The sequence below is a fragment of the Sodiomyces alcalophilus genome (genome assembly GCF_042370955.1).
Source record: "Sodiomyces alcalophilus JCM 7366 unplaced genomic scaffold ACRALscaffold_1, whole genome shotgun sequence".
Lineage (NCBI taxonomy): Eukaryota > Fungi > Ascomycota > Sordariomycetes > Glomerellales > Plectosphaerellaceae > Sodiomyces > Sodiomyces alcalophilus.
The window spans coordinates 8323596-8341158 of NW_027263532.1; the positions used below are offsets into that span (position 1 = coordinate 8323596).

Sequence of the window (17563 nt, forward strand, 5' to 3'; positions counted from 1 at the left end):
GGAAAAAAGAGTGGCCGCTCCTTTATTTACCTGCTCGTCGGCGTTCTATCGCCGACTATATGCCTTATAATCTATCCGAATATTACTATAGAAACTCCGCGATGCTTATTATTGCCTATAGTTATCTAACCTTCCGCGGATATTATGCCTAGCCTTAGGTAACCGTTCGGCGATAAGTATATAGTTCCTTACGTGATTTTCCCCGTAGCTCTTAATTCTCCTCCTATAACTATCTTTAGTTATTATTACAAGCGCCGATTATACGGCGATTCTTTTACCTATCCTTCTATTAATCACCTTCGTTACTAGTATTAACGCTGACCGTTTATTATTATATCGTCGGTTAACTTATAAGTTATAATCGCTTTTTATAAGCTATAGTATAATCCCGATAAAGGTTAGGAATCTATTATTAGGGATAAAGCGCCCTGCTTATTTTATATCTCCCGACTAGATTTATATATTAGTATTAATTACCTTAATAAGGCCGGCGACGGCACGGGAGCTAGCCGTTGCGTTATTTACGCCCGGGGTTATTGATAATGTATCGCTATATATCCGCCGGCCTCTCGGCGTTTTCTTATACTAATTAGTCGTTAGATCCCTGATTTTATACTAGGTGCCGCTTAGTTATTATAGAATAGTAGTAAGCGTATTTATATAATAGATAATAATTTAACGCTAATAGCCCGGCGTCGCTTTTATAAGCGTATCTCTAAGGCCTATAAATAGTTCCGCGTGGTTATAGACCACGGTAAGAAAAAGCTTACCGCTAAGGATATAAGTTTAATCGCTAACCGCTTAGCTACTTATTCCTAACGATTAGTAGTCTTAAATACTGGCTCTAAACGAAATCTTATCCTTACGCTCTATAATAACGGTTAACTTTATACACCGTCTTAGTCGTATTAATAACGCCGAAGCGTCGGCGTTATTAGATTAAACCCGCCCGCCTCACGAGGGTAACCTCCGCGACGTTAAGTCGCTTATTTCTTTTATTAAGGACTTAGCGATAAACGGTTACCGCCTATTTAATCGTGAGGATCGCCTTCGAGGCCTCGAGGCGTTTCTGTCTTTAGATAGGCTTACCGACCTCTTAGCGGCCGTTAATAATCCCTAACGCCCTGCTCTGGCTTATCGTTTTACTAGTCGTTTAGCGGCTACTCGCTATAGTTATACCTCCGTTAATAGTGATAATAATCCTTTTAGCGATAGTTTTAACGAGGCTATTAAACCTATTCCTTATCCTATTACGGCTCGCCCCCGCTATCCTGCTTATTATCGGGCTTCCGCCGCCTTATCGGCTATTAACGCCCCGGCTCCTACTAGTAATACCGCGTATACGCCGCTAGCGTTTGCCTTATCGGATAAGGACGATATCCCTTATCGGTGTACTCGTACGCCCTGTTATCGTGCCCCCGCCACCTAGCCGGCCCCCGCTAATAACGACGATATCGTAGCCGCCGCTATTAGTAACGAGACCGACTTTTTCGGTTTTAGTAACTAAATTTTTTTTTATTCGCTAAGCCACCGCCAGTAATAATCGCCTAAAATAGCGTTAAACTTTATACGGATAGTTTTATAATTTTAGGATTAGTTAGGGCTTAACCCTATTTTATCTAGTTATCGTTAAGGAAAAAGGTTATTATAACCTGTAATTAAGTTCTTATTTTTATATCCGATAACCCTTTAGCGCCTTATACTATCTTATAGTCGTCTTACTTTTTATATATATGCTTTTTATACTTCTAGTACCTTTTCCGGATCCCTAGAGTGTTTCCTAGGTAATCCTCTAGTTCCTAGGTATTATATTCTACCGGCTAGCCTACCTACTTTATAAGATAGAACGTTTTCCTTTATTCTTCTTTATAACTAACGATATCTTCTACCTCCTATTTATCTTACTCCTCCTTTAGGAGCGGGAGATCCTTCGCCGATAGCTCTACGGCTACTCGGTCTTTCCACGGTTTTAATAAGGATACTAGGAATATATCGTGTATCCTTATATACGGCGTAGGAAGGCGAACCCTATACGCCTACTCGCCGATCTTTTTAGTTACTTATACCCGAATATATCGCGGTGCTAGTTTCGACCCTTACCGGAGTCGGAAGTTCTTTATAAATAGTCTAATAATATCGCCTACCTTATACTACTATAGTTAGTAGCGCTTATTATAGTGCCGAGCCTAGTACTCCGTGGCACGCGCCTAGTATTCGCGGACCTTCCGCCGAACCTCCGCTAGTTTCTTAATATATTCTTAAACGCCTTATACCCGGGTATCGTCCTTAGGTCGAATATATTCTACTATACGTGGATAATACCCGTATAGCGCTTTATACGGCAAGATACTAAGCGAGGAATACTCGCTGTTATTATAAGCGAAACCTGCTTCTAATAACTAAACAGGCCACTATATTATCGTATCGCCGGCGATTATTCGCAGGTACTTAATCAGGAACTAATATATTCGTTCCGTCTAACTATCCGTTTATAGGTGGTATATAGTAGATAATCGCTAAGCGTTCGCCCGCTCACGGCAGAACTTTATGTAAAACTAACTAGTAAATAGTTTATCCCGGTCTATTACTATACCCTCCGGGCTACCGAATCGGCACTTAACCTCCCTATATAGTAACGCCGCTAGCTAGGGTGCCGTTAAGTCCTTCCGCGTAGGAATAAATAGGGTATACTTAGTATACTAGTCGATAACCACTAAAGTAGCGTTATACGTTTACTTATCGGCCCCTTTTATAGGCGGCAGACCCGTAATAAAATCTATACTAATCTCCTAGAACGGATATATAGGTAGCGGCAGCGTCTATAGCTATCTATACGGTTTATATCGTAGCACCTATACCCCTTAACACACCGAATATACAGCGACGTAATCACGAATATCCGCCGCTAAGTCTACCTAGTAGAACTTTCTTAAAATCAGCTTAAGCGTCTTATTCGCTCCTATATACCCGGCTCTAGGGTTATCGTGGTGCTATTATAGGACTTCCGCCCTTAGGGCGCCCTATATAGGTAGTACTAACCGCTCCTTAAATAATAGTATATCCTTATCTCCGAGAGAGTACCCCGCCCTTTTTCCGGTCCCTTAGCGAATATTCCTAATTAAGGATATATAATCCGGGTCCGTGGTTTATAGCCCTCTAACTAGATCTTCTAGTTCCTTACTAATAGTATACCGACCTGCTATTTTATTCCTGGCTAGCTCTCTGGCCACCGAATATAGGATATACTAATCCGGTATTATAGTAACCCTAGCCTTAGCCTTAAGCGTCGGCGATATCTTATCGGCGACCCTTCGCTAAGTAGTCGCCTTATACCCCACGTCTTATATTTAGGAGCGGGTAATAGTAGCGATAATAACACGCTAGGTGCTATCGGTAAGATATAGGGGTTATAGCCCTCTTCCGTCCTCGTCTCTTAAGCTAGGCAGGGCCCCCTCCTATAGAGTCTATACCCGCTTATACTTACTAGGCCTATATTCGGGTAGCGTTACCCGAGCAGCTTAAACGTATATAATCTTTACTATATTACTTATTAGGGTAAGGTGGATACTCGCGATCCGTTAGTAAACGCTTATCGGGAGGTCGCTAACTAGTCGTAATCTTTATAATAAGGTAAGAAGCATATTATTATACAGCGTCTTATCCACTATATAATCCGGCCATCTTAATAGGCCGTTTACGGGGTTTATTTTACCTAGGCGGTGTTAAACCTCGAAGTCGAATAACGATAATCGGTATACCTATTTAACAAGCCTTTTACGAAGGTCCCGCGCCGGCGCGTTTAGTACGCCCTTAAGCGCTTAATAGTCCGTTAGCACCGTGAACGCTTATCCCGTGCCTTCGAGATAGTGGCGCTAATATTCGAGGCTCTCTATTATAGCTAATAGCTCCTACTATCCTATGCCCTATCGTTACTCCGTTTCGGAAAGCTTCCGCGAGAAGTAGGCGACCGGTCGCTATCTAGTCTCGTACTTCTAACTTAGGATCCCGGAAATAGCCTTATTCGAGGCGTCTATCTCGACCCTTATATCCAGTACTAGGTTCTAGTACCGTAAAATAGTTACTAACCCGAAGGCGACCTTTAGTAACTTAAACGCCTACTTAGCGTTATCCGGGAACTTAAAAGGTCCTTTCTTTTTACCCGCCTAACTGCCTTTTAATAGCGTAGTTAACGGCGTGGCGACTCTAGAGTATCCCTTAATAAATCTCCTATAAAAATTAGCGAAACTAAGGAAAACTTAGATATCTCGGAATAATTTAGGCGCCGGCTACTCGGCGACCGTATATACACGTTTCGGGTCTATCGCGATACCTTTACGGGTTATTATAAACCCTAAAAAGTCCACTTGGTTATAGTAGAATTCATACTTTAATAGCTTCGCGTATAGCTAGGCCTTATAAAGCCGATCTAAGACCTTCTTTAGGTCCTTTATATACTATTCCCTTAACGTGGAATATATAAGGATATCGTCTAGGTAAGCGATATAATATATATCTAGTAAACCGGTAAGCGCTTAGTAAACGTACGCCTAGAAGGTAGCTAGGGTATTTATTAGCCCGAATAGTATAACCGTGTACTTATAGTGGCCGTATCGCGTTCTAAACGCCATCTTCTAGCGGTCCTTTTTCTTAATCCGGATCCTATAATAAGTATCTTAGATATCCACCTTAGAAAAGTACTTTACCCCGGCGAGCCTATTTAATAGCTCGCCGACTAAGGGTAAGGGGTACCTATTCTTAATTATTATAGCGTTTAACCCTTAATAATCGATATAGAGTCGTAAGCTACCGTCCTTCTTAGGCACGAATAGCACTAGCGAGCCTACAGGGCTTATTAACTATTAGATATAACCGCTCGCTATCCCCTTAGCGATATACTTCTTTAGCTCCTCTAGCTAGGCTTAAGATAGGGGATATAACGGCCTAAATAGCGGTTCCTTCCTATCTTATAAGTTAATCGTGTATTTAGCGTCCTTTAGTAAGGGTGGCTCCTTCGTAGCCTGCTCCGAAAACACGTCCTAATAGTTAGCGATTTCCGGCGGTAATTCGATAACTAGTCTATATATCACCTTATCGTTATTTATAGACGGAATAGTTATATCCGGCGTCCCTAGTACGATAATAGTAGCGGTAGCGATATATATAATATACGCCTTTACTTGCTTTTCGATAACCTCGCGAGCCTATAGCTTAGGGTCTATAATTAAGATCGGCCCGTAGACGAATATTTAGCGGGCCGTATTAATTATAATACCTTCCTAACCTATGCTATTATTTAAGAGTAGTAATTATCCGGTACCCTTAGGTTAATCCGTATATAGGAAGACCCTTTTTAATAGGCGTGGCCGCCCTTTTATATCTAGTAAATAGAAAACTAAGCCGTACGCTCCGCGAACCCTCGCCGGGCTACTATCAAAGCCTTCGATCTCCGGAGTCTCGACCTCTAAGAGTGGTTTTAACCCTAGGCGTTCCACTAACGCCGGGCTAATAATATCTACCTGCGTATAGGTATCTAAATCCACACGGAACTCGATCTCCTTTCCGTAACGGATTACTATCGCTATAGATCTCGCTACCTCGCCTATTATAATCGCTAGCCGGTTATCGGGTATAGGTCCAGCCCCCTTATTACCTACGCCGACTCGTTTCCTGATAAGTAGAGTTCTCTAACCCGAATATCGTTATTAAGGTCGTTACGCGTAGCGTGTATATTACTAACACGGGCATAAGCCTTCGCCGCCCTATTATCGGTTATCCGTTATTCCTTATTACTATAATAGTCCTTAGAACGGTGGCCCTTTTTGCCGTAGTTATAGTACTCGCCTATAAAGGCACGCGTACTAGGCTACGCTTATAGAGGCTCTGGACCCGAGCCCAATGCCTTTTAACCCGTTAGGGGCGCCCCCTTTAAGTCCGTCTTACCTGGCTCGGCGGGCGTATGCCGACCCGTTACTAGGGTGTTTACCCGACTTAAGCGACCGTCTAAACGCTAGAAGTTTAATAGGGTCCTTTTACGACCGGTATCCGATCGCTTACTACTCGCCTTCTTAATAGGGCTTATATCCTAGAATAGCTACGCCTTTTAAGCTAGCGTTACCGCCTCGTCTAATTCGGTTTTCCGCTCCTGTATCTTATCCTTAATATATACGGGTAGCCGACTAAAATAGTTATAGGCACGCTCTTCGCTTCTGCTTATCTCCTGGCCTAATAGCCTATATAGGTTATCCTACTATTCGAATAGCTTTATTAGCGTTATATTGCCGGTTATTCGTAGCTTACGAAGTTCCTTATAGTAATAGTACCGTTATATATCCCGGGATAGGTGCTCTCGCTAAATAAACGCCGTAAAGTCGTTTTAATTCGGGTTAATGATTTTCCGGGTATAGTGCCTCTAGGACGTTTAGAAGGTATATTCGAGCTTTATTAAAGCCTATTCGATCTATTATAGCATTAGGGCACCAGGTCTAAACTGGTTCCTAGCCTTAATCGCTACTAACTAATCGTCGATTTCTATAACTATAGATAACTCTCTAATTAGCGTATAATTATATACCGGCGGTTTTTCGTAATCGCGCCGGGGCGCTAATCGTTTAGCGAGCTTCTTTATAATTACTCGATTAATCTCGCTTTATTACTAGAGATATTACGAAAACATCGTAATTAACGCCTTTTACGTTAACGTTAAGGGGCCGGCGATAGATTACCGATCGGCCTATAAACCACTATCTTTAGGACCGAGCGTAACCGGCGTATCCGTTAACCCCTTATTTTTATCCGATAGTTCCTATTCGGCCACCGTTATTATTAACTTTAGTACGGCGGGCGGCTACCCGGCGTCCGCTTCGCTAGCTCCCCCCGGGGGGACGCTTATTCCTCGAGTCCTTCTCGGTGGTATCTTCGGCCTAACTACCTTAAAGGTGTGGAAGTTAAAGAATTATAACGAAAGGAAAGTCCATAGACTTTAGTTAAGGAAAAGATATTATAGGAAAGGCTTGATAGCTTAGTACCGTAGAGTAATCGCGGTATATTCGTTAACTAAGCGCTGACTTTAAACCAAGACTTTAACTTAAGGGATTAAACTAATCCCTTAACGCACGCACAGAGATAGGTTCGGATCGGTGGTCCGTGCGCGGCCATCGGTCCGACTATATGCCGGTGGGTCTGCGATTATCTCGTTATAAATACCTCCGTAAAGGACTTTATTTAGCGCTATTATCGCCTAAGCCCTCCTTACTATTATTATTCCTATTACTGGTAGCGGGACCGCTACCCCTCTAGAGAGCGGCGAGGATACCCTTTAGGAGGCGCGTTATCGCCGCGCCCTATAAGCGAACCTCTTAGCGGAGAGCCGCTACCTCGCGGCGGAGACCCTTACTATCGTTAATAGAGACGGAGTTAGCGGCGGCAGGGGCGGGGGCTACCTTAGATAAGCAGGTATAATAGTTACTACGTGCTAGCTTAAAGGCCTCGCGAAGCTAAACCAGAGTTAGTAGCGATCTAGGAAGGGACTTAGAAATACTTATATTATCGTTATTAGGATTATTATAGAGACCCGTTATTCCGACTATACCACTTAGTTATTCCGACTATAGTTCGGTTATAGACCTATATCTATAGCCAATCAAATATAACTTTCCACTTTCCTCCCACCGCCTTCCTGTTCGATTGTTAATTTTAATCGTAGTCTAATCCATTAATTCTATTAATTAATCGATTAATCTATTAATCCGTTAATCCGTTAATCCGTTTAACGCCGCGATAACGCTCCTGCCGCCTATCTTCTTTGCCTTAGGCTACGAAGAATTTAAGGATCTTTTAGCCTCTATAAATAACCACGTAAAGGAATACGGATATACCATTATAATCCGTCGATCCTCTAATAAGGATAAAAGCGGCCGATATCGACGGAAGGAGCTCTGTTACGATCGTGGCGATAGCGAGGTTTACATAGTAGCAGCAGCAGCAGCAACACCCATAATAACAAGGCAGTCGTGATAACCGTGGGCGTGGCCGTGGCCGTGGAGGCAGAGGAGGCAGTAAAGCTATCGATACTACGATCGGCTTTTATCGAATAGATAAGCTATCCGTTAATTATAACAGTAACAGCAGTAGTAGTTAGATATACGAGTAATAGATGGATAGGGAGCTGGATTCCGTAACGTGGCCTTAATTAGTGGTATTTAACTATAATATAGAATAACAGTTCTTAATCCGAGTTATCAAGATTATATCTGCTACTGCCTTTAATTAACTTAAGGCGTTGAATTGGCTCCTACGTAAAAAGCTCAAAAACAGCGTTATAGTGGTCTATAATCATAATAATTATACGAACTTATGTGTGGAAAATAGTATTCCGAAATAGGAAATATATAGGCCCATAACCGAACTACAGTCGGAATAACCAAGTGGTATAGTCGGAATAACGGGTCTCTTATTATATATAGCACGACCCGCTTTAGCTATAGGCTATATAAGCTAAACGGCGGCGGCGGGGAGCTAAGAAGGTTAGTCGTAATAACCTCGCTTATAAATTATAAGGAACTTATAGGGCGGTATGCGTAGGATCCTATAGTATATTCGTAGTATTTAGGCTAACTATAAGTGGCGCTAGGCCCAGATTAGTTATAATATATTTAGTTAAATTTCTGTTTAATACTAGCTATACAATTAATATAAGGTTAATAGAAGGCGTCGCGAGGGCGGCTAGGGGGATAGGCTAGGCTATACTAACGCTTAGAAGGCGTTATGGCCTGCCAGAGAGTTAATAGGATCCTCGCGGTAAAGTACTAGGCCCTATTACGAACCTCCTTTTCGGCTAAACGCTTACCGGTATTCGCTATAGCGGCGACAGCCTCCTTAGCAACGCTTTTAACCGATTAACCTTATGCCTTATTATTAGAGGCGGGGGGGGGGGGGGGGAGGGTGCGATATCGCTGGTAACTAACTATTCGTCGGCGGTGCCCTTACGGGTATAGCGGGCATTATAGCGGGGAGCAGATATCTAAAGGCACTCTATTAGCCAGTTCCTAGCCAGCTTAATATAAGGGCCCGTTAAGAAACTTATAATAGTTAGAGAGATAATCGAAAAGATATAAATTATAGGATTAATAAAATAACTATAAGGATAGAATAACTACGCCGTGAGTTAGTATAGAATAATAAGGCTCTTAGCACGGAACTAGTAACGGAGCTTACTACTAAAATAGCATTATAGGCTTATAAAAGGAAAAACTAACTATAAATAAAATTCCGGGTAAAACTACGCTTATACTATAATATTAAATAATAGAATATAATAAAAGCCTACGGAGATACTTATTATAGTAGTTTATGAATAAAGGAGAAAGAGTAACCGGGGGTTATTTAATATAACTAATAAGCACACGGCGGAGCGCGGAGCACCGACGACCTACGGGTAAAGCCGCTATAAATAACGCGCGACGCGAACCGGCCTAATATAAAGGAGGATACACGCCTTCCTCGGGCGGTATTAGGATAAAAGGGGACCGGCCCTTAGTTATCGCGACCCGAGAGGGGGGGGAGGGGGGGAATATCACGGGTTAACCCCTTAAACGTATAGTTCCTGGATAAGGCCGGAACCGCTAATCAGTGCGTAGGTCTAACGCTTAGACCTCGCGCTACCCTTACCGTAGATTCGTATAAACCTAGCAAATCCTATACTCCTCTATAAACCTTTTCCTGTCCTTCCCTTAATTCTAGCTAATATAATTATTCGGCCTTACTTAGTGCGATTAACCTATAACCAGCCGCTTATATTTAATAAGTCCTTAAACGATAGATAGCGCTTACTACTGCTATCCGATAACCTAGTAGCCTTAGGGAAAAAGGCCTTAGTCTTTATAAGCACGTTTATATTAATATACTATTAGTATAGAATATTAAGAATTAGCCTTAAGTTAATATAGGTTTTTAGTACGTTTATTAGGGCGAGTTCTTAGTCTATAATAATATAGTATAGTAAAGGCACTCCTAGGGCGAGGATATACCGTAGAACTTAAGTAGCAGTATCTTAAGCTTATTAGTTTTATACGTTACGTCGATAATAACGATATCAGACGCTTATTATAGGAGCGTGATTTACTATTTCGGGGTAATAAAGAGTTATTAAATCCGATCCTGGCTATCACGATAATCGCGGTATAAGAAGTGACTTTTAATATTAATTTACTAATAAATTAGTATATAATTAGATAATAATAGTAAGAATAGTGGGTATACCTTATAAAGCCCCTATAATAGGGTTCTTCCTATAAGCTCCTCGCGGTAGTGTTAGCCGAGTAGGTTTATAATATTAGCCCTGGTTACATATAACGCCTCCTTTCCGGGATATTATAGATTATAGAGGGTTATTATAATATCCCGGGGCCGAACGCCGGTATTATATATAGAGATAACCTTAAGCCTATATATCCGAAGGCCCTAGACGCGAGATTAAGAGAAGGTGGTGGCTTTCACCTAAGCATGATTATATTCGTTACGGCTTATAATAGCTTTAATAAACCAGCCTATATTATTAAGGCGGAGATTAACTCTAAAAGGGTAACCGGGTATCTGCGTTAACGTCTGCCGGTGCTTAGATTCGTGTGTTAAGGCCTCTCGAGCCGTAGTACCCGACCCTTCCTAAAAGGTACGTGATTCGTATCGGATTATTACTAAAAGAATACTATTAGTATTTAGTAACGCTATAGCTATTTAAGAAGGCGTGGGCGATAAGGGCTTCGTGATCCTTATCACGCAAAGTAAAGGCCTGCTATGGCAGCTCGGATCTATAGCGTCTATCGCTAGCTATAATAATAGTTATTTGGATTATAAATAGAGTTTTATGTATTAAGCCTGATTAAGCCCTAAGTTAATTGACTATATAAATATATACAATACTAGTCCGATTTAGCTACTTAAGATGTATATACGAAATAGCTATAGCACTTAGGGAGCCTAGCAATTTAATTTAGCCCCACTTTCACCCCAGGATTATAGGCTAAATATTAAACTATCCAGGCCTTCTAATCAGTCTCTAATATAAAGAGCCTTTTCCTAGGGGATTTAAAGACCGAGCCTTCTATTACAGTGATTACGTTTAAGGCGGCTATTATCACGGGAGTGGGAGGGCGAGAGCCGACTCCGGTTAGGGTATCGGGGGGGGTAGGGGGGGGGTATAGTGGACGGGAGGGTGCCGGCATAACGGCCGCCTGCGCGATAGCCTAGGCTATAGGTGGGAAATTACAGTCTATTAATATTTATAGTATAGATAGGAGGTAGGCACTAATAGTTCTAAAAGTAGGAAAATAACTAGGAAGGCGAGTTAGTATTAAGTATAAGTTATAGTAATTAACGCCTATTGCATAAAAAGTCTATTATAATTATATAACCTACTATATACCGGTACGGAATATCTATAGCTAAGATTATAGTATATATAGACTGCTAGTCGGGCTCGCGTAACCTTCTTAAATAGGATAAAGAGGGTTATAAATACTAGATAAGGCAGGTATAAATAGTGGTACTCGTTTAAGAGAAGCCTTTAGGTTTCATTGTATTTCCTTTGGGTGGTCTTTATCGGCATAGACCTTTGCGAGGCCCCTATTCACGGTCTTAGTAATATAGTCTAGGACCTCCTTAATCGCGGCCTTCTCCTGCTTATATCTATTATAGACGTAGACTCATAGCTTATGTTTCTAATCCTATTTTTAATCAGATCCTTTAGTAGGGGGGCTCACCTATTAGAGACGTTTTGAGCGTTTTTTTTATTATTAAGATCGGGGTCCACGAGCTCTTTAACTTTATTAGAGAGGGCGACATCTATTACCTATACATACTAGTAGTAATTAGTGGACGAGGTCAGAATAACGGAAACTATCGTAATAGCGTGGAATAGGAGAAGGAGGAGACTATAAACAAAGCGTGAGGATATTTCGACTAGGATCTATATATTAGCAGCTCGTATAACTTCCCATAACCGTTAATTGAATTTTTAATTAAGTCGTTAGTTATAATAGCTTTATCGTTAATTAATTTTTATCTTATCTATTAACCCTTTAATCCTTCTATAAATCTACTAATCCGTTAATCTGATAACCCTCTAGTAGGAACAAGAGGAGGAAGAGGCTCGGGAGTTTTACAAAGAGGTTAAGCGTTGATTCGAAGAATAGAACGAGGTATAATAATAATAATAATAATAATAATAATAATAATAATAATAATAATAATAATAATAATAATAATAATAATAATAATAATAATAATAATAATAATAATAATAATAATAATAATAATAATAATAATAATAATAATAATAATAATAATAATAATAATAATAATAATAATAATAATAATAATAATAATAATAATAGTAATAATAATAGTAATAATAATAGTAATAATAATAATAGCCGTAGTGTAAGAGAGGAGGAAGTCCAGGGTGCCCGCGAGGGGCATATAGTATAAGGTTATAAGGACATAGAAGAGGTTATAGTAGAAGCCTTTTATAGTTATTACCTATATAGATAAAACTAAACCGATTAGCGATAAAGCTATTATAACTAACTGCTTTATTAAATATTTAATTAATAGTTATAGCTACGTATAGCAGCTGCTAATATATAGACCCGAGTCGGAATATCTTCTTGCCCTAGTCGAAATATCCTTACCTTTATATTTAAAGAGGTAATATAATAAGCGTTATAAAGAAAAGGGTGGAATAATATAGATAGCTAAAGGGGTTAGTAATAATAGGCAGGTGGATAGGCTAGTAGACGACTCTATCCGTAAGAGAGCAGGGAAGTAAAAAAAGAAGCCTAATATAGTAATCGCGATAGCTTTAAAAGGAGGGCTTTAAAAGAGAGGCATAGAGCCTAAAACTATTAGATCGACCGGAATAAAGGCGTGTACTAGAGCGCCGGGCTTATAACTATTAGGATACTAATATTATATCAAGTACAACTTATATTTATTATCGACTATAAAAAGATACGAGTCCACGATATTAATTATATCAAAAAAGCATTATAGTATATCCATTAGAAATACCTCCGTATTCGGAGCAGTATACTAACGTGGCGCTGGATTATAGCCCAACGGCCTTTCGGGGATCTTACGCACAAATGCCTAACAGAGTACCTATCAGGACACTAATATCGTACGAAGTATGACTTGTGTTCATTGTAGACTATAAAAGAGTACCAGTCTACGATGTCAAATATATAGGTAAAAGAGGGGAAATAATACTATAATATATCTAATAGAAGTACCGCCGTATTCGGAGCAGTATACGACGTGGCTCTGCGAATATACCCAACAGGCTATCGGGGCATTGAGGCACAAATGCCTAACACACCCCCCCAGAGCCGCAGGATTAATCCTAACTGTTCTAATCGAATTAAAGCTTAAAAGTCTAGGATATTTAAGCCTAGATATCAATCCAAAGGTCAACGGCTTGTTAAACAGCTCGTGCCTTATTATAATCCCAAAAACAACGTGATAATTATCATATAATTATAGTCAATCTAACGATCGTTAATTACGATCGTAATCCAATCCAAACCACTGTTAAGTTAATAGTAATTAATCCGATTAAATTAAGCCGGAGCCGGCAGAGCTCTTTTCTATCCTAAGTATCTTAACGAACGTAGCCTACTTTTACGGCGGTAACGCCTTCGTTATCCTATCACTAACTATCTTATTAGTAGCGATCTAATTAATAATAATCTCCCGGCGTTATACAATCTGCCGGATCCATAGGGCCTGGATATCCAGGTACTTTAATTTCGATATCACCTATAGGCAAGGGCTTTCCAGCAGTTAACGGGCCTGGTTATTATCGTAGTAGATAGTGATAGGGTTAGCCTTAAAGGTTAACGTCAGGTCCTTTATTAAACGCAGCGTCGCGATATACTACCGGGTGGCGGCACTCAGAGCTACGAGTTCTGCTTCGGTGCTGGATATTATAACGCTTATTTACTTATTCGCCTTCTAGTCGATAGGCCCTTTAAAAAGCATAGTTATATATCCCTAGGAACTATACCGAGTCTTATAATCGTCTCTAAAGGCGGCGTCGCTTATATAAAAAAGAGCGTATTTAGCTAGGTTTTTATCGGAATCCCGTGGCCTAAAGGATAAGCAGGGAGACCTCGTTAAGTCAAGGTACTTAAGGCACCTATTAGCGGCCTCGTGATACTAACCGGATAGATTAATAGCGAATTCGGCTAATCTAGAAGCAGCCTTTACGATATCCGGCCTTATTTAATAGGCGGCGTAATTAATTAATCCGACCTTTTATAGATATAGGTGGATAGAGTCCTCTAACGCCTATAAGCTATTCGGTTCTAGCGTATCCGGAAAGGCGAGCGGCGTGGTGACTCTTCGGCTAGTCATAATATTTAATGCCTTTATCTTCTTGTTAATATAATTATTAAGTGATAACTATAGCTTTCGACGTTAACGATCCCTTATAACCCCAATACTAAGGAACCACTTAATAGGACCTAAATCCCGAATCTAGAAACGCTCCTATAGCTACTTAATTAGATCTTCGGTAGCATTAATATACTCTTTAGGATATAGCAGAACTATATCGTTAATATAGAAGAATATAAGCAGCTTATCGCTTCGGAAAACGCAATCGTCCTCCTTTAACTATATAAGACCATACTTACCTAAAATAGAAGAGAGCTCCTGGTGCTATAGCTTAGGAGAACGGCGCAGGCTATATAGGGCCCGAAGTAGCCGGTTAATCCCACGGTTCGAGGGGCATAGGAGGCTTAAAAACGGTTCTAATCCGGCCTTATTAATAACGTGTACCGCGGCTTATAAGATATTCTATCCCGGCGGGTCTCTAACATAGACCTCTTCGTTAAGCCGGGCGTTCGTGAACGTATTAACGGTATTAAGTTAGCGGGTCTCTAAATCGAAGTAGGCAGTAATAGCTATAAGCGTTTTAAAGGTCCTGGCGGCTAGGGTAGAGGCGTAGGCGTTAAGGTGATTTTAAGGCTATTAATCACCACAAACGCAGAGGCGTGCCTTAAATTTAGTAACGTAGCCGGATAGATTAACCTTATATTTAAATACCTATATCAGATCTAAAGGGCGGCTCGGAAGGGCGGAAGACGACGGCTTAATAGCTTTAAACGTGCCTATTTTAATAAGGGCCTGAACCTCTTTAGAGGCGGCCATAACCCACTACGTTCTATACGGAGACCTTATTATCTAGCTCTAATTAGACGTCTCTTCGGGTATATCACGGCGTAATAGCGGCTTCTGTGGTATATCGAAGCGGTTAAGATAAAGGAAGGCGGAATCGGCGTATTATTATAGTAGCCGGCGGTTATGTTATAGCCGAGTAAAGGCTGCCGGCGTGGTAGCCGGCGCTAAAGGCTATAAAGATAGGGCACCCGCCGTGGATAAGGATAGACAGGTATCCGGCGCTAGATAGTCTAAAGATAGAGGGCTAGCCGGCGTTATAGAGGTAGCCGGTGGAGGCAGCTATTAAGTAGCTGCTATAGGAGTGGTGGAAGGGCCCGGGGCTGCCGTTACGGTAGCTGTGGCAGCAGCCGTTATCTTATCCTCCAGAACTAACTAATCAGGGGATAATAAACCTATAGTCGTGGTGGTGCCGGCGGCGCCGGCGGCAGGCGTAACAGTATCGTCAGAGTCATCGGAATCAGAGGAATCTTTATCCGAGTTATTATCGTTATGGGAGTCATCGTTAAAGGCAGCGGCGGCTATTACTGCTAACGTTATAGGAGCTAGAGGTGGTAATTAGCTTATAGCTATAGCTAGAACAGCTGCTACAGGCGTTAATTAACGTGAAGCTGGAGGCGTAATTATAGGAGGGGAAAAAGGAGAAAAAGAAGAAGAGGGCGTTGCTTTAGGAGAGGTTGTTATAGGAGAGGTCCTGGAGGTAATTATAGCAGTAATTATGGCCGGCGTTATAGCCGAGCCCTAAGCCGTAGCTGCTATAATGGAAGGAGCAACCCGGGTAGCCACTATAGCTACCGTTTTAGGCGCCTACGATCGCTATAGTAACTTATCCACCCCCCCAGAATTAGGCGAGGGAGTCGAATTTTCTGTTACTTTAATAGCTACTGCTTTAACCTCTTTTTGTTTAACCTGTTTAACTTCTTTAACTGCTTTAATAGCTATAGCTCTTTTAATTACTTTAAGCTACTCCGGCCTTCTAATATCTTAGAACGACTCTATCGTCGTATTCTGCTATATCACTATAAATTAATCGTATATCGGCATCACGCTAACGGTCTCTAGGGCGTCCTTTTCGGCATAATTAGGCAGATTAAGCTCTTTAAAAAGCTCTATTACTATAGGTGGGTCTATATCACGATCCTTATATAGGATCTTTTTGTTAAAGCTCATATCTCTTATGTGCAGGACCCTTCCGAGCTTTAGCACCTAAGTCGAATATATATTAGTGCTCTCGTAACCGATCAGATAACCGATATAAGCCCTCTCCGCGAGCTTCTTATTCTTCCGGCGGCCACGCTAATAGTTAGTAATTAATAGATAGGCACGGCAGCTATACCTCTTTAGGTGGCCGATTAAGGGGGTACTAGTAATACGTTCGATGCCTATCTTATTAACCCATTCGTCTATATAACCCTTCGGCGACTTCCACCTAAGGTCCCGGCGTGGAATCAGATTATATCGATATATCGTGGCGGCGATAATCTCCGGCTATATATCTTACTAGAAGCCGGAGGCGATAGTAAGGGCCCGGGCGATAGCGTATATAACGGCCCCGTGGCGCTCGGCTCCGGCGTTCTAAGCGGCCGTATTAGGTAACGACCTCTCGATTAGGATCTCTCTTTAGTAAGCCTAGTTATTAATATTACTTTATAGGGCTCGTTTATTATCTAGGCGTATTACTATAATAGGATAGTAATACTACCTTACCGTGCATAGCTCGAAGGACGTTACCGATGGAAAAGCTAACTTAAGGTCCTTTAGGAAGTCCCCCATGATAAAGTGGGTGCAGGGGTAGTGGTATAGCATTAGCTTAGCAAGGCTATTAAAGGACTCGTTATTAGAGAAGATATCGATATCTACACGCTGCTAAGGGCGTATGGGCCGGTGGTTAGGAGTGCGCCGTGATATTAGTCTCCGGGCCTTACTATCGCACAGGCTGGCCCAAAGCAGGTCCGGAGCGGGTTGTTCCGGGCCCGAAACTGGGAGTGGATCTGCCGCAGGAATAAGGGCAGGAACTTAGCACTATAATCAGAGATTTTATATAGAGTTAATTGAATTAATAGATCGATCGCTTATTTTTCGTAATTAAGTTATACGCTGTTTATAATAATTAAGAGTCTTATTTTTGCTTAATAACCTATTAAAGCTATTTACGCCGAGCTGCCTATAGCTATAACTATAAACTCAAATACGACTATCTATACGAGCCACGAAGACTAAGAGCTATAAAAGCGCCTCTATAAAGTCAGGGCCCGAAGTAACGGAATCTGGGATTTCCTACGCCCTGACGATCCAGCCCCTAGGCCGTAGCGAGCTACCCGTCCCGAAT

General features: G+C 41.3%; 1 protein-coding gene across 1 annotated transcript; it reads left to right on the plus strand.

The window, feature by feature from the left end:
* Positions 1 to 5956: 5956 nt before the first annotated feature.
* ACRALDRAFT_204892 (uncharacterized protein) lies at positions 5957 to 17240 on the plus strand (the record flags this gene model as incomplete). The annotated part of the gene is made up of 4 exons (XM_071021557.1): positions 5957 to 5967; positions 11872 to 11878; positions 12211 to 12388; positions 17185 to 17240. 4 exons carry the CDS (start codon positions 5957 to 5959, stop codon positions 17238 to 17240), a joined length of 252 nt encoding a protein of 83 aa, XP_070880236.1.
* Between the last annotated feature and the right edge of the window lie 323 nt (positions 17241 to 17563).